Raw genomic sequence first — 15,137 nt, 5'->3', positions numbered from 1 at the left:
AGGTAGATGTTTTTTTTGAGTGGCTCTATTTTAGGGACCAGAAAGTTTAAGAACTCTAGCCCTATCCAAAGACGAGTGTTCAGGGAAATGTGGGCCTAATACTTGCCCCCGGCTCCCCCGTCTGCCGTGGATCTAACGACACTGCCTGTGCCGCACGGCAGAAGCACCCCCCGCCCCCACCGCCCCGGTGCACGTACCTCTGCCAGGAGGACGACGCGCTTGCCATCGGGCCAGATGACATGGTCCACCTGCGAACGCACGCGCTCCCATGTCAGCTCCGGAGTGCGCAGGCTGGTCTGAAAGAAGACGGCACAGTTGACTGTGGCTATAATGGAAGGGAGGGGAAAAAGGCCTTGCAGTCAATCAACGAGAGAAACCTTACCACATCAATTTCCGTGTTGGAGTGGCCCATGTTGCAAACGATACAGCTGTTTTTCATGCGGTCCAAATGCTCCCGTGTCACTACGTTCTTATTTCCTAAAGGTAAAGGAGAGTAGCCGGAGAAAGTTGCTGGGGAACAAAGGTACCGCCTGGCTTCCAGTGAGAACACGGGAAAGAGGAGGTCTGCTGCATGAAAGGGCATGCGTCCTTTGGGAGAAGCGAGTACACTGAGTAACAGCTCTTTAGGCTCAGTGATGCGGTTTTAAGACTCAACAGTATAAACAGCCATCAGGGAAAAAGACTCTTGGTTCTGGAAAACATGTTAAGGTTCTGATAGCTTATTCGGGTTCTGAGACTTTTTATGGCACGCACACCTACTTTATCTGAAAGTCAGACCACCTGCAAGGTTTGGCGTCGGAGCTACCACTCCTCCACGTACACCAAAGCACTGATACTTACCCGTGCAAGTTATTACGACATCAACTTGCCGGATGACTTCATTTAGCTTTACCACCCTGAACCCATCCATGCTGGAAAAGAAGGAAGGAAAACGATGAGCAAAGCAAGGAGGCAGTGGGACAGAAGCTGGTCACAAAATGAAACCACTAAATTCCCTTCCGAAGTCAGGTCCAGTGCTACCTCGCAGGGGCAAGTGACAAGCTGGGCTAAACTACACACTGGCCTCTTCGGACTCCCCGAGATTCCATGCAGGAAGGGAAAATGCCAAGAAGCTCTAGGAGTGCCCTGGGGTTACAATGGAGGGAACAGAGCCATCCTCCTAGTTTTTTCTTCGAGAGATCTCTGCAAAGAATGGTCAATATAATCAATCATAAACTCTCAGAAACACAATGTACCAGGGGTGAATCTAATAGTATTACAACTCTGTTCTTACCAGGCCTGCAGAGCACAGATGGGGTCGATTTCTGTGATGTAGACAATTGCTCCCAGGGCCTTGAGAGCGGCACAGCAGCCCTTTCCCACCTGTAGAGCATAAGAAAGAAGGAGGGGTGTCAGGCCCATTAAGGCACGGGTACTGGGGCAGGTAGGCTCTTCAGGAGATGGGCATTAATCTCCCCGAAATCACCAATCCTCTACTGAGCCCTTGGAGGGATGCTCTAAGCCAAGCAGAGCATAAACGGATCCAGATTATGCTGTGACCCTCAGTCAGGGAGGTGATTTAGTGGACATTCATATTTCATAGCAAGGGCTGGGGCTCAGGATAGTAAAAGAAATCGGGAGATCAAATAAGTGTTACCATCAGGAAAACAAGACCAAGGAAGAGCAACTGTAACCTCTCATAGCTTATTCCAGAAAAACCTGATTAACTCTCATTTGAGATGCATCTAACTCAAGGACAGCCCAGCAGTTCCGGAACCTCCACGGGTCACTGATGACCACACAATCTCCTTCACCTAGTCTGGTTTACAGATCATCAACTACATACCACTTCGGATCCCACCCTTCACTCCACTACCAGGTCACTTGTGTGGCTGAAGTGCTACATGTTCACTTGAAGTCAGTCTCATAAGAGGTAACTGTTGTCACGGTGGGGGGAGGGGCGGCTAATGCCAACATGCCATTCCACAAGACAGTGAGATCTGAAACCTCAATTGATTTTGTATGTCTCTATTCATGAATCTGAATAAAGCACTTTTGCTACTGAGATACATTATCTCAAGGCGTATTTTAACCCCGCATCAGTGACCACGCTGGTAGCACAGATCTCCTTCACTCAACATTTCTAGTAAGTCTGTGAAAAGACACACTGAGGCCCAGCTATTTACCTCACCATAGCCACACACCACCACTTGTTTCCCACCAAACATCACATCTGTGGTCCTCTTCAGGCTGTGGAAAACAGATAAGGGCTCAACTTAAACATTATTAGCCCAAACACAGTCCCTCTGCACAAAAGCAAAAGCGTGAGGCAAGGCCCCATGAGAACTCCAGCTGGAAGCTGGCTGAGCTCAGTATGCCATGAACCCCTCTAACGAACCTTTAACGCCAGAGGAAAACCAAGGGAAGACCAAGGGACAAGACCGGACTGGTATCAGACTAACACGCGACCCAACCCAAACCTGTCCCCTAGAAGTTCGAGTGTCTGTACACTTCAACCTACCCATCCAAAATGGACTCTCGGCAGCAGTACAAGTTATCAAACTTCTGTTTGGTAACAGAGTCATTGACATTCATGGCCGGAACACAGAGCTTCCCAGCTTTGGAGAGCTGATACAGCCTAAAGGGAGAAGAAGCCACAAAAACAAACAAAACCAACGTTAGCTGGTAAAACACACTCAGTGGCAAAAATCTGCCTAATTCTCTCTGAGCTCTACGCTGCCCTCCCCAGCTGTATTTATTGCCCAAGGATATTAGTAAACAAGAGCATTTCCTTGTCATCCCTCCTCACCTCTTTTCATTTTCTCTCCCCCTGGGCCCCCGCCCTTTTCTTGGAAGGGAAAAAAAAACCCTTTCAATTGAAGAAATTGACTTCTTTTCCATAAAAGGGGATGTATTTCCTTAACCCAGCATTTTCTCGATTAAAAAAACCAAACATGCCTACCTCTGATAAACAAAGATTATCAATGACTCTGCTTCGGTTCCCTATGTGTGCGTGTGTGAGCACGTACCGTGTGCCCCCAACTGAGAAACATTCTTTCAGAGAGAGATCGTTTAGGGTTTTCGACAAGCCAAGAATAGTTTGCCCAGTTTTACTTTTTGTAGTGTATATAATGCATAGTTTTACAACAGGATTTTTTTTTGTATATTAAATACAAAATTATAATACAATATTGAATACAGTTTTTCCAGATATATTCATTCCCTACACCTCCCAACACTGGTTGAGACTCACAGTGGAATAAATGGGAAAGAAAAATGTGTGAACTAGAACCTGGGATAACTTCCTTCTAGGATCTCCTGGATTCTTCAGAAGTAAAAACGGAGAAGTTTTATCTAATGAAGGTATTCCCATTTAGTGACAAGTCAGAAACACAGCCCTCGAGCCTAACGCAGACCAGGAGAGTTTGCTGAGGCAAGGACACAAGGGGCAGCTACTCCAGAATCTGTTACCTGTGAACACCAGTCACGCTCTCTTCCACAATGCCTCGGATCTTCTTAAACACGTTTGGATACTTCTTATAAACCCAGTGGGTTAAGTCTCCCCCATCATCCAGGATCTATAGAACAGCCAGAAGACTTCTATGGGCATTCAGGCTGCTAGAGCTGGGGGGAACTTTGAACCCACTTTCTGTACTAGTAAGAGAGCCCGGTATGTTTTGGAAGAGCACTCCTCCGAGCTCCTTAGAGCAGATTTAGACAGTGGAAACACAGTCAAATTTGTTGGTGTAGAATGGTTAAAAGGATTCCTAAGTCTGTTCTTGGCTATAGTGAAGAGTATTAGGCTAATCACAGACTCATTTTTAGTCTAGAGTCTTGAAATATACAGCTCCGTGGGATGCAAAAGGAGAGCTGGGGCAGGCAGGAAAGAAACCAGAATTCGACTCCAAAGAGGAACCACAGTACTTCTATTTCATTCTGCTGTGTTTGAGCCACATGTGTTCACTTTAGTCTTACCCTTCCCCCACCTTTCCATTCAGTACTCAGACCCGTTCTGAATAGGTATTGAGCTAAACACTCTGGTAACAAAGTAAGTGTATCAGAACATACATCCAAAACATATTTAGGGAACCATGCTTCGAGGGAAAAAAAGGAAACAAATCTATGGTCAAGGTATAGGATGAATATACATCATTACCATGTTAGCTTGCCAACCATCCATGTTCACACAGCGGTCAATACACCACCAGAAGTCATCTTCCGACTCGCCCTTCCAAGCAAACACCGCAACTCCTGCAGGGATGGGAACACATCAGCGGATTCCTCCTTCTGGGAGTCTGCTACACCGATACCAATTTCTGAGATCCATGTGAAGAGAAAAAGGCTACAGAAACTATGCTGGAAAGGAAACAACTTCCACAGGGCAAAAAGTCAAAATGGCACCTGTAGTTCAGAAACCAGTAACAAATTTAAGAGATTTTTGATTTTAAAAGTATTCTGGAACCTTAAAATGTTATTCTCTTTGGCCAATTTTACACTTGGAGCTGTAAGCTAAAGAGATGAAATGAAATGGGAATCAAAATAAAGTTGTTCACTAGGACAATATTTGTATTAGCAAGAATCTTGAAACATCCTAAATGTTTAACACGAGTGAAACGATGAAGTAAAATCACGTGGCCATATGATGATTACAAATGATGCTTTCAAGAAGTTTTCAGTGACATGGAAAACTACTTCTGAAAATGTTATGTTTTAGGTTATAAATTGTATATTGAGATTTATTTATCTCTGTAAAAAGCGAATAGAAAAAAAGGAAAAATGTGTCAAATATTATCCCTGTGTAGTAGGACTATTATTATTATTTTGGAAACTCCTAAATTTTCTATAACAAATACCGGAAAAGAACAAGAAGAACAAAAGTATTATAAAGCTGCTCTCTAAGGATCCCAGGGAGATGGTAAGTCCTTCAGGAAACTTCGCGGTGATTTTCTTCTGAACGTTTTTACAATAAAAACTGTTACAAGCTAAATTGAACTTACAAGGAGTCCACATATTTTCAGTGCAATATTGAACACCAAATTATCGAAGGAGCTACTAATATAGACGGCACTGCTCCCTTGTGTTCCCTCGGAAGTGATGAGCCTTTGGTGAAAAGAGACCAGCTGAATTCATATACCTCATACAGTTTAATATTCCTCCTTGTTCACTTACTATCAGAATTAAGCATCTCCCCATGTAATTAAGATGCTTTTCAAAGGTCATTCTTAATGACCATATGATATTTCATCAGGGATATGGACCTTCATTTTATTACCCATTTTCTTCCTGTTGCTATTCTCATTACCCTCCACGTTTTACAGCCCCTAGACATACATGTAACCGTAAAGACACTTTTGATATGTACACATTCTATTCAGATAATTATTTTGAGACAGAGTTGGCGAAAAAAGCTGAACTTACCAGCCTCAGCCAGTGCTGCAGCCACCTCGTTCTGAGTGGAGTAGATGTTGCAAGCAGACCAGCGGCACTGAGCCCCCAGGGCACAGAGTGTCTCAATCAACACCTGCGTAGATATATGGGAAGACAGGGTGAGAAAGAGGAGGGCCAGGTAGGAGCGGCACACAAGAGGACAACACCCAGCAACTCTGCAGGACTAAGGCTACACTGGGAAGTCGACAGAGGGTATGGTCCAGCGAGGTAGCCTACTGGTATCTAACTTTACCCAGAATATGTGTTCCTGAAAGTCTTAACATTTTCCTAACAGTCATATTTTTGCAGATCTAGATCTCCCTGAGTCCGGTTTGTTGAACATACCTTATATATCTATACACACAGAGCAGAAAACCCCATTACCGTGTAACAGGAGGTCCCACCTAATAGTCATTAGCATTTGAAGATTGGATCGATAGGGAAGGAAAAGCAAGTAAAAAAAGTTTCTTTTTTCCCCCTCATCAGAAGTCCCTCTTTTGTCTCCCAACAAACTCACCGCTGTCTGGGCTGTGATGTGTGTACAGCCCACTATTTTAGCACCAGCCAAGGGCTTCTCCCCCTGAGCACGTTTCCTGAGTGAAATCAGAGCAGACATGTCTGTGAAAGAACAGAGGATTTGAGCTAGGTCTGCGCTAGCAGGATTATGAATTTCTGCCCCAGTAACATCTAGGGGTGGTCTGGATCGGTTGAGATATTGCAAGACAAGGTAGAAACACTCTAAGCAAATTTCCATGATGACTGGCGGCTTCAACAGCAGAAAGACAGTTGGGGAGTTGTCATCCAACTACTTGGAAATTTCTCTCTTCCTCCACCATTTCAGCCTTCTGTGCAGAGGACTGAACGGAGAATGACGTAAATCCTCACATTGGGTCAAAATGGAGGGGGAGTCTCATCATTTACACGGAGGAGAAGGAAGTGGTTATGACATTGGCTAATGGACTCCTATATATAATCATCAAACCAGGAAGGAAGACTTCACCCTCAGCAGAAGAGCACTTGCTGCGTTTTCTGGGCTGCCTAACCCCATTCTGCCAGTCTGTTTGGTTTCCGCACTTCCCCCAGCAGAGAGCACATCTTCAGTGTGAAAGTAACAAGAGTAAAAAGACCTTATCAGGAGTGGGGTGGGTGGAGAAACCAAGATTTAACGGACTATCAGTCACTTTCACTCTCACTCCAGCAGAGGGTGCTAAGGACCAAAGACCAAAGAGACCCTCGGTCACCCCGTCCTTAGCTGAAAACCCTCCCACATCTGCTGCTTCTGGGAAATGTGGGTCTCGGAGATTGGCAGCTATGGTAGGATCCCGCAGAACTAACCACCATGTAGTGATCCGGGACTTGCTGACTCCACAAGGAGATCTCCGAATATGGTGTCATGGGGGAGGAAAACAGAAACTACTCTGTGTAATTACTACGTGCTGAGAACAGGAAGCAAGGAGAACAAGAACAAGAACCCTGAGGCTCAAGCTGCACAAAGAGAAATCTGCTTATACAAGAGTCCGGAATATTGAATTTTTCAAGGCGACTTTCAAGTTAGCTTTCAAGGGTGAAGTTGTTTGCGGATCCTGATGACCAGCAAGTGGGCTGCTTCTGGTCCCCTACCCACCCCCTTTCTTTACCTTGCTCTGCAATCTCAATCTCCCGGCGTCCAAACTCTGCCTGCTTGATGTTCTTCACACAGAAATTGCTGCTGCCCTTGGAGTTGGTTTGCTGTTTCTCTCGAGGGGAAACCTCATCATCAGAGCTATCTGTGTAGGATGCAGCTAGAGACAGGAGAGAAAGAAACAAGGAGAGGAAAACCTCAATGGCCCCAACTCCACCAAGTGCACTCCCCAAAGGATTCTCATTTAAGTTAAGCAAACTCGGAATTGGAGCCACCTTTCACATCACTCTCAGCTCTACTCCTTCAGAGTAGACTGATGCATGGGATTGTTATGGCCCCTTTATCCACCCTGATGATACTCTGCCACTAGTCCCTGTAATAAGAAGCTACGAACCCCATTCCTGCACCAGCTCTAGGGATCCCAGCTAACAGGGGCACTTAGCCCCAATGTGGATTGGAACCAGACATGGCAAAACTGGAAGAATACTCTAGGGCATGTAAGGAACCACTTCCCTAGAACACTGGTTCTCAAACTCAAGCATCTACAGCATCCATCAGAATCACGTGGAAGGTTTGTTAAAATACAAATGGCTTAGGTCCCACCCCAGAAGTTCCCGCCCAAGAATTAGCATTTCTAACAAGTCCCCAGGTGTTGCTGGGGCTGCGGTTCAGAAGACCACAGTCTGAGATAAGAGACTCTTGCAAGGGATTTCACACTAGGTTGTGCTCAAGGACTATAGAGATGGAAGGAAACGACTCAAAAGTTGAGTGCGTGCCTCTGGTTCTACTGTCAGCCCTGAGATCACTCAGTATGTTCAACTTAAAAAAAAAAAAAGCAGCTTCACATAAAGGCTAAAAATGTCCTTTCAGAGAGAGAGATAGGGTGGGGGACATATAATCATCACTCCCTGACTCTCAAATCACTTCTTTCCTCTCTGAATCGACGAGTATTTCCTGATCTCTGTCTCTGCCAGTGCCTCAGGTCTCTGTCTTCTACACACTGCTAGCTAACACACATACTCCCGAAGGTATCTGTCCCAAAGGTATCTGCGACAATTTAACTCGATCACTAAGCTTTTAAAAATGCTGATAGGCTCCTGTTAATAGATGGACATCAAGATCTTTGAGAACTTCGCTAAAGCTTTCTTCACTCACTCCTTCCTTCTTCCTCTTATAGCCCAGCTTTTCACAATTAATTCTCTCTTTGCTGGAATCGGGTCTGCTTATCACTCCCACTCTTTGGTATCTGTCACTCCAAGACACCTTTTATTTATGACAGCCATTGTATTTGGAACCTTTTCTTGCACACATGCCACAGTGACCCTGAATATTCATTTATTTCAGTACTTGACCCTGTAGATCACCATTTGCTCTTATCTGCCTATCTTATCAACACTGGGTTATCAGTGGCACAGAGCAGAGAACAGGTTTTTTTAAAATGCATTTACTTGTTTGTTTTTTTTTACAATCCTTTCACCTCAAGCCTGGTCCTTATTGTTAATAACCATAAGAACAGTATTCTGGTAAGATCATTTATGGAGATGGCAAATCTCTTTGCTGAAACTAACAGCAATCTATGACCTTGGGCAAGCTTCTTAAACTCTTAAATGCTTCCTCAGCTGAACAATGGGGGGGGGGTTTAGATCAGATGCCCCTATGGATCTTCCAGTGCCTATTCTGCTAGTACTCAAATCCTAAATTCTACATCCTTTCCCACATTAACTCTCCAGTATTCCCTCTAAAGTTGAGAAGGACACAATTAAAAAAAAAAAAAAGCCTACTTATATAGGGTTAACATAGGAGAGGAAGACTAGAAAGAAACAGAGCTGGAGCCACATTATCATAGCTGAGCCTTTCCTATTCCAGAGGTGAACAGGGAGGACACTTCAACATAAAGGGTAACCTAGCAAAGAAAAGGAGCCAAAATACTCATTCTTCTCGTCACCATTCAAGCAGTCTTGGAGCCAAGAAAGAAAAAGACAGGTGGCGGGGTATATCTTAAACAACAAAGTTGGAAATTATGCTTCCAAAGTACACACACCTCTTTTTCAAGGCCAGTTCCGTCAGCCAAAATAGAATTGATTTTCTCCCTTTGTGATGTGGGCGGAGAAACGTGGGAATGGGAACCGGCCCAGTACTACCAAGCAGGCATTGGCCACAGACCACACACAGAGACGGCCAGGGGAAGAGAAGTCTCCAGATGACAAAAGCCTCCCCAGCTACAAGCCTGGCTGGGGACATTCCCACTGCCCAAGTGCTAATTATCAGCTTTCAGCAGAAAGATGGGAAGTCCTGATAGGAGGTACTTTCAGATTCTAGAAAAGTAGAGCAGTGGGTAGAGAACTAGCTTAAGACTCTGGAACTGGGAAGAGAGATCAGAGTGGACACGAAGTTCATACCTACCTGAACTGTAGCTGTCAGTGGAGGACTGGGAGATGGAGCGAGACAAAGACCGCCGGCCTGTCTTGGTGGGGAATTTGGTGAACTCCTGCATGTCATCAGCAAACTGGATTTGCTGTAAGAGGAAGATGAACAGTTGCAAACTTACAACAAGCATTCTATGAAATGTTCCATTTTTTAAGGCCATACGTTTCCTTCCCTAAAACCTAATGTTCTGATATAGCTCCTGCTAAGGCAGCAACTCTCCCACCAGAATGAGTGTAGGCGGAGGCTACTTGCTGACTCCTCCCCAAATGCCAATTACTGCCTCTTTCCAATTGCTTTAGAATTTCTGTATGTGTGTGGCGGGGAGCTTAAGACCTAACTTCTTTTAGCATCTGTCAAAAAATTTCACAAATCTTTCTTCTCACATTCCACAAAGTTTTCTTTCCTCTTACAACCTTGACACATTAAACTCTCTACCTTTCCTCCCAACTCTACCAAAAAACAGCACAATCTCATAGTGCTTCTGCTTGTTTTTTTTTTTTTTTTCAGAATATTCTTTTGTAGCACATTCATATTCTGAAATTAGCAATGGTCTTGTTTGAAAAATTACGGAGCTGCCTTGAAATGGTGATGGGCACTGTGGTGCCAAGTCAGAGTCCAATCATACCTATACTTCACAAAGCCAATGTAGTATGCCCAGAACTTTCTACATCCAGTAAAGTACCGGAGTTCAGTAAAGAAAGCAAAATTTAAAAAAATATATGCACTCCACAGTATAATCCAACTAATTAGGACTAATTTGAAGGAGAAAATAAATGACTTGGTAAACTGTATTAAAAAGTTCTTTAAATGAAATACACCAGAACTAGGTAATTGTTTGAAGGATACTTGGAAAATTGGCTTTAGTAAGTGGCAAATACCTTACAGTTAATATAATTTACAGTCAAATTAATGGATGCTTCTAAAGTGTATGAAAACATTTCCTTCTATTAAATGGTTTAAACCTTCCTCCTGAGCTCTTTATTTAAGCTCTGATAAACCCTTTCTTTAAGATATGAAATAAACTTCAGCCTCCTGAAAAACAGAACGGTTTGAGACTATGAATTGAGATTCTCCTCACAATCTGACTAAATCTGAAAAGGTTCCCATGGAGAATCCATTAAACTAAGTCTTTAGCAGATATCTCTGGAAATATAAAAGCTATTACAGATTAAAATCTTCTCCCCATAATGCTAGCAACATGGTTGTAGCCACTTTGAAGCCGGGAACAGTAAACTGCCCATTTGTTACAGCTGCAAAACACCCCCCTCCTCTGTCACATGTACCCTCCAGCTAGGGTAGCATCGGCTGGCAGTGTTAAGAATCAGGCTTCAATGTGCCACACAGAAAAAGAAGTAAAAGGGACTCAGTCTACACAACGTACATGGCACCAGAACTTGATTAACAAATATCTTTATATGTCCTAAACAGCTGTTTTTAGGTGCTAAAACTTAAACAGTTTAAATGCCAAAAGCACAGTGCCTTTCAAAAAAACCAACCGACCAACCCCATTCTTGAAGGGCACCCGGGTGGCACATTCGGTTAAGCAACCAACTCTTGGTTTTGGCTCAGGGGTGATCTCGGGGTCATGATCTCAGGGTCGTAAGATGGAGCCCTGGCTCCGTGCTCAGCATGGAGACTGCTTAAGTTTCTCTCTCCCCCTGCCCCTCCCCCCATGGGCACTCTCTTTCTCAATAAATCAATCTAAAAACAACACAACAAACCCACTCTTTGAAGTGGCCACAGGTCAGCATCTGCCCTTCTAGATAGGATTTCCCACTGCATGTTCACATGACTTCTGCAGTCAGCAAAGCTAGTTTTACTGAAGAGATTGATCCAGGACCAAGGTAATGACTTTCAACCCAATTGCAGTTTTTTTGGTGGCAGAAAAAATCCAGTCAAGAGACCATCAATGCCTTTTAACAGTCTCCAGAGGCAGCCCTTCCTCCATCAGCCTCCTTGTTCCTGGCATGGGCAGTCTAGTCGGAAGCTAGTCTTCTCTCTTGGCTGTTATGATTCCCTACCCTGTTCATCTTTTTTCAAAAGGCTCTGGGCATATTCCCAGACACCACCTACCTGGTGGTGGCGGGGATGGGGGAGGGAAGTGCAGTAACATTCGCAGTTTCTTAAATAAAAAAAAAAAAAAGAGAGAGAGAGAGGTGGCGGTAGCAAGACAGAAATGTGTTTCTTCAGCAACCTCAGAACTGATTTAATAGTCGTAATCCTACCTTGTATTAATGCAGCTCATCAGTAGCCTAAAGCTTAGCAACATCTTTCCCATCTAAAAATATTAGACTGTGCTGCAAGCAGCTTACTGATCAGCGCAGTGCCCCGTCTCTCAAATAATGAATAGGGTCCATATTTGAGGTGGGCAGACTGTTAATTCAAGCCATACCATGGATGGGTGGCTGTCTATTCTCGCAGCTCTTTGATATTTTCACTGCTTACAAATAAGGTGGTCCGGCTATACAAAGATGCATGATAACCTTGTCTTCTCTCCCAGCACCAAACTGCACGCTGAAAAGAACCTAGATCACAGCTGCTGCTCTGCCAGTTTCCAGCAGGCCTGCCTGCTCCATGGCTGCCTTACAGCCTGTAGCTCTGTCTTCCTTTTGAAGTACCTCCTGGAGTGCTGTTCGCCTTCACATTGTAAACAAGGACACTGTTGTCAAAAGCGGTTTTTGAATATCACAAATTTTCCCTCTAGTGAAACCAGATCTCAGTAATAGCCCTCTAAACTGGGATGGATTTCATCACATTTACACAGATTTGATCAGTTATGTAAAAATGAAATCCAAAGATGGCTGCAAAACTGTTCTGTTTACATTACTTCCTCTTGTCATCATCTCTTCCCACCATAATTAAGTCTCAACTGGTGTACTTCAGTGCTTCTTCAAAGCTGTATCTGTAAGGAAGGCTAGTTCTAACTATGATGTGGAATGGGAAACAGGGGGAGGGAAAAAGAAGATAGCTGGAACTTCAAAAAGTATCTGAAAACCAAAAGGTCCTATGTTAAAGAACTATTTTGTGTTTGAATACTTACCACCCCATAAACAGCCTTACCCACAACAAGCATGCCAGTGTTTCATTCTTGAACTAATATTACATCTGAGAAAGGTTAGAAGGTCAGATTGACCCATTCTCCAAATAGCACATCCAAATACAGAAGTCTACTTGCTGTGCCTTAAAAACTCAATTAAATATCAGGCCAATTCAATGTGCTATTTTAAAGCACCTCTTCAAAGGGCTCAGTGGGTACAATGGCTGACTCTCTTCCATGTGACACTGAAAATGATAAAAAGAAGTTTTCCAAAGAAACAATCTGGGATATGGTGCACCCACCACCTCGTGGTTAAGTCTGGTGACAAAGTGAGCTGAAAGAATTGCTGTGTATAATTTATCAAGAAAAAGGGATCACAGACAACCCAAAACAGTTATAAGCTTCCAGAGAAGAAAAATTGTTGTATACTACTCGTTCAACTTATCCCAACTGATATTTTTTTACCATTAAAAGCTGAAAAGTTTACTTCCACAAACACACGTTCCATCTACCCAGATGTTAAATAATAGCTTAGCCACACTTCCTTCCCAGGTCCCACCCAATTTTGCTATCTAGCTCCTGAATCCCAGAGAACTGAAAGCCATCAGGATTGCATCGACACTATAGCCAAGGGACGGTGATCAGGATAATATTCGTGGAATATTACATCCTTTCAATGGACACACTTGGGAGGCACCAGCTGAGCTCGCAGCGCTAGCCCAGGAAAGATCTACGAAAGGAAATACGGGCCCTTACGATCTGTAGATTTGGTTTGACCGAGGGGGTAACGATAACACAAATGCCTGTCATAGAATTTTACCGCTTCTTAAGGAAGATCCTAGATGTTGCAGTCTTAACAGCCTTATCTGGATATTGTTCAGCTTGGGCCTCCAAAAATCAGAGGTTAGGCTAGACATCTTACAAAACCTGTGATTTCACATGCCTATCTAGCAGCTTTTAATTTCCTCAGAAAGGTTTCCTCCTAAGGGTGAAGGACTAGACTCAAAGGTAAATAGCAATTATTAGGAAAACAAACCATTAAGAAAGCATAGCTTAGAAGTGAGGAGAGGGACTGGTCTGTCTTAATTGCTGAGGAGTATGTGAAGGGCCGCTATCCCTCCTTCTGGTACACCAGTGATCTTCTGAGGCATTCCCAAATTTACATAATCTGTTCCACTGTCTCCTCTAGCATACTGCGTGTGCAGAATTTTCTGTTTTGAAATGATGGTCAGCATATTTCTTAGCTAATATTTAGCAAAAAGATGACTATCAGAAGCTAGAAATTGTAACAAGGTCAATTACTAAGCAATGTGTTATAACACCTTCCAGGACTCCTACTATCTTTTCTAATCCCTCTTTCACACATCTTCTGGCTAGATTCCTTCTTCTGCAGAATCTACCTTCACCTGCTCTTTGCTGAGGGAAGGAAGAGGGTATGGCTGTCAGCCTAAACTAAACAGGCGCAAGACCTTCCCTTGATACTTACCCCTGATCAGTCTGATTCCATTTCAGATGAATCCAAAGAAATAGTTATCAATAAACATCGATTTTTTGGTATAAGAACTATATAAGTGTGCCCATCTTTCAGACCTTCAGTTAGGTAAAAGAAATTTCCCAAAGAAGACGGGTATCCTCTTCCCAACACGTTGCTCTCAGGTACACCACCAGAAAATAATTTATCTCAAGGGACTCAATCTCAGGCCACAGAGTCGAATCCACAGCCTCCATCGGTCACTTCTTCCATGCCCTAGCGCAGAACCAGTCTTCTGAGACGCAGCAGGTTTTGGCTGCTCCCTGTCCTCCTTCCCTGTCTCAAGTTTCTTAAGTTCTCAGTTTCCCCAGATGGGGCTTGAACTTCTGAGGGGGGAGGGAGTGGGACGGCAAGCTGACTAATCACAGCACACCTCCCCCTCCTCCACTCCACCCATCTCTCTGTCCCAAGGGTAACAGGATACATAATATGTGCGTGTGCGTGCGCCCATGCACACACACACACACACACACACACACACACACTGCTAGAATCCACTTCCAGAAGAAACACTTCTTTTACAAATGGGACTTAACTTGATCTTTCATCAATGTTGGTGGGAGGAAGGGGTGAGGCAACACCAGGGCTCACACTGCCAAGTCACTTAACTGGTAAAGAAGGAACATAAAGCTTGAAAACCTCTGCCAAAGAGTGGTTTTACCCTTACCAGCTACTCCCCCACTCCCCACTCCCCATATGAGACAACGTACCTCACCGGCTTTCTATAAGCTCCTAAAATGGTCTAATGAAAATGAATGATCTGGGCCTCCAACTGCCAACTAGAGGTAAAATTAAGAGGTTAAAAGTGGCAACAAGTAGGACAGGGAGGGGCTTCCTAATCTTTTGAAAACCATAATTTACAAGACACACAATCCCAACTCTATTTCAATGCCTGTTTAGCTATCTGCCCAGCTGCCTGTCCTGTCCATACTCTCCTCATCCTCAGTCTGCTACCAATATTATCTGAAAATATGCTGGCCATTCTTCTTTTCCTGACATTCAATTATCATCAACTCTAAGTCATACACGCACACACACACACACACGCACACACACGTACAGGTGACTGAAAAAATCTAGATTCCTGGAACATACCCATGACTTCAGTGATACAC

General features: G+C 43.9%; 1 protein-coding gene across 1 annotated transcript in view; it reads right to left on the bottom strand.

Annotated features, from left to right (window-relative positions):
* The window catches only part of AHCYL1 (adenosylhomocysteinase like 1), a 35,392-nt gene that overhangs the window by 2,066 nt on the left and 18,189 nt on the right, over nt 1–15,137 (bottom strand). The window contains 12 exon segments of the mRNA XM_087866157.1: nt 198–337; nt 340–477; nt 841–911; nt 1,274–1,362; nt 2,166–2,229; nt 2,501–2,617; nt 3,451–3,557; nt 4,136–4,230; nt 5,398–5,500; nt 5,924–6,024; nt 7,044–7,187; nt 9,431–9,542. Of these exon segments, the coding sequence (XP_087722283.1) occupies nt 198–337; nt 340–477; nt 841–911; nt 1,274–1,362; nt 2,166–2,229; nt 2,501–2,617; nt 3,451–3,557; nt 4,136–4,230; nt 5,398–5,500; nt 5,924–6,024; nt 7,044–7,187; nt 9,431–9,542 (1,281 nt within the window).

Source organism: Ursus americanus, chromosome 12 (assembly GCF_024610735.1).
Source record: "Ursus americanus isolate L20-20 chromosome 12, mUrsAme1.1.p, whole genome shotgun sequence".
In the NCBI taxonomy this organism is placed as follows: Eukaryota; Metazoa; Chordata; class Mammalia; order Carnivora; family Ursidae; genus Ursus; species Ursus americanus.
The sequence above is the reverse complement of the archived record's forward strand: the minus strand, read 5'-3'. Positions and strand labels throughout refer to the sequence as shown.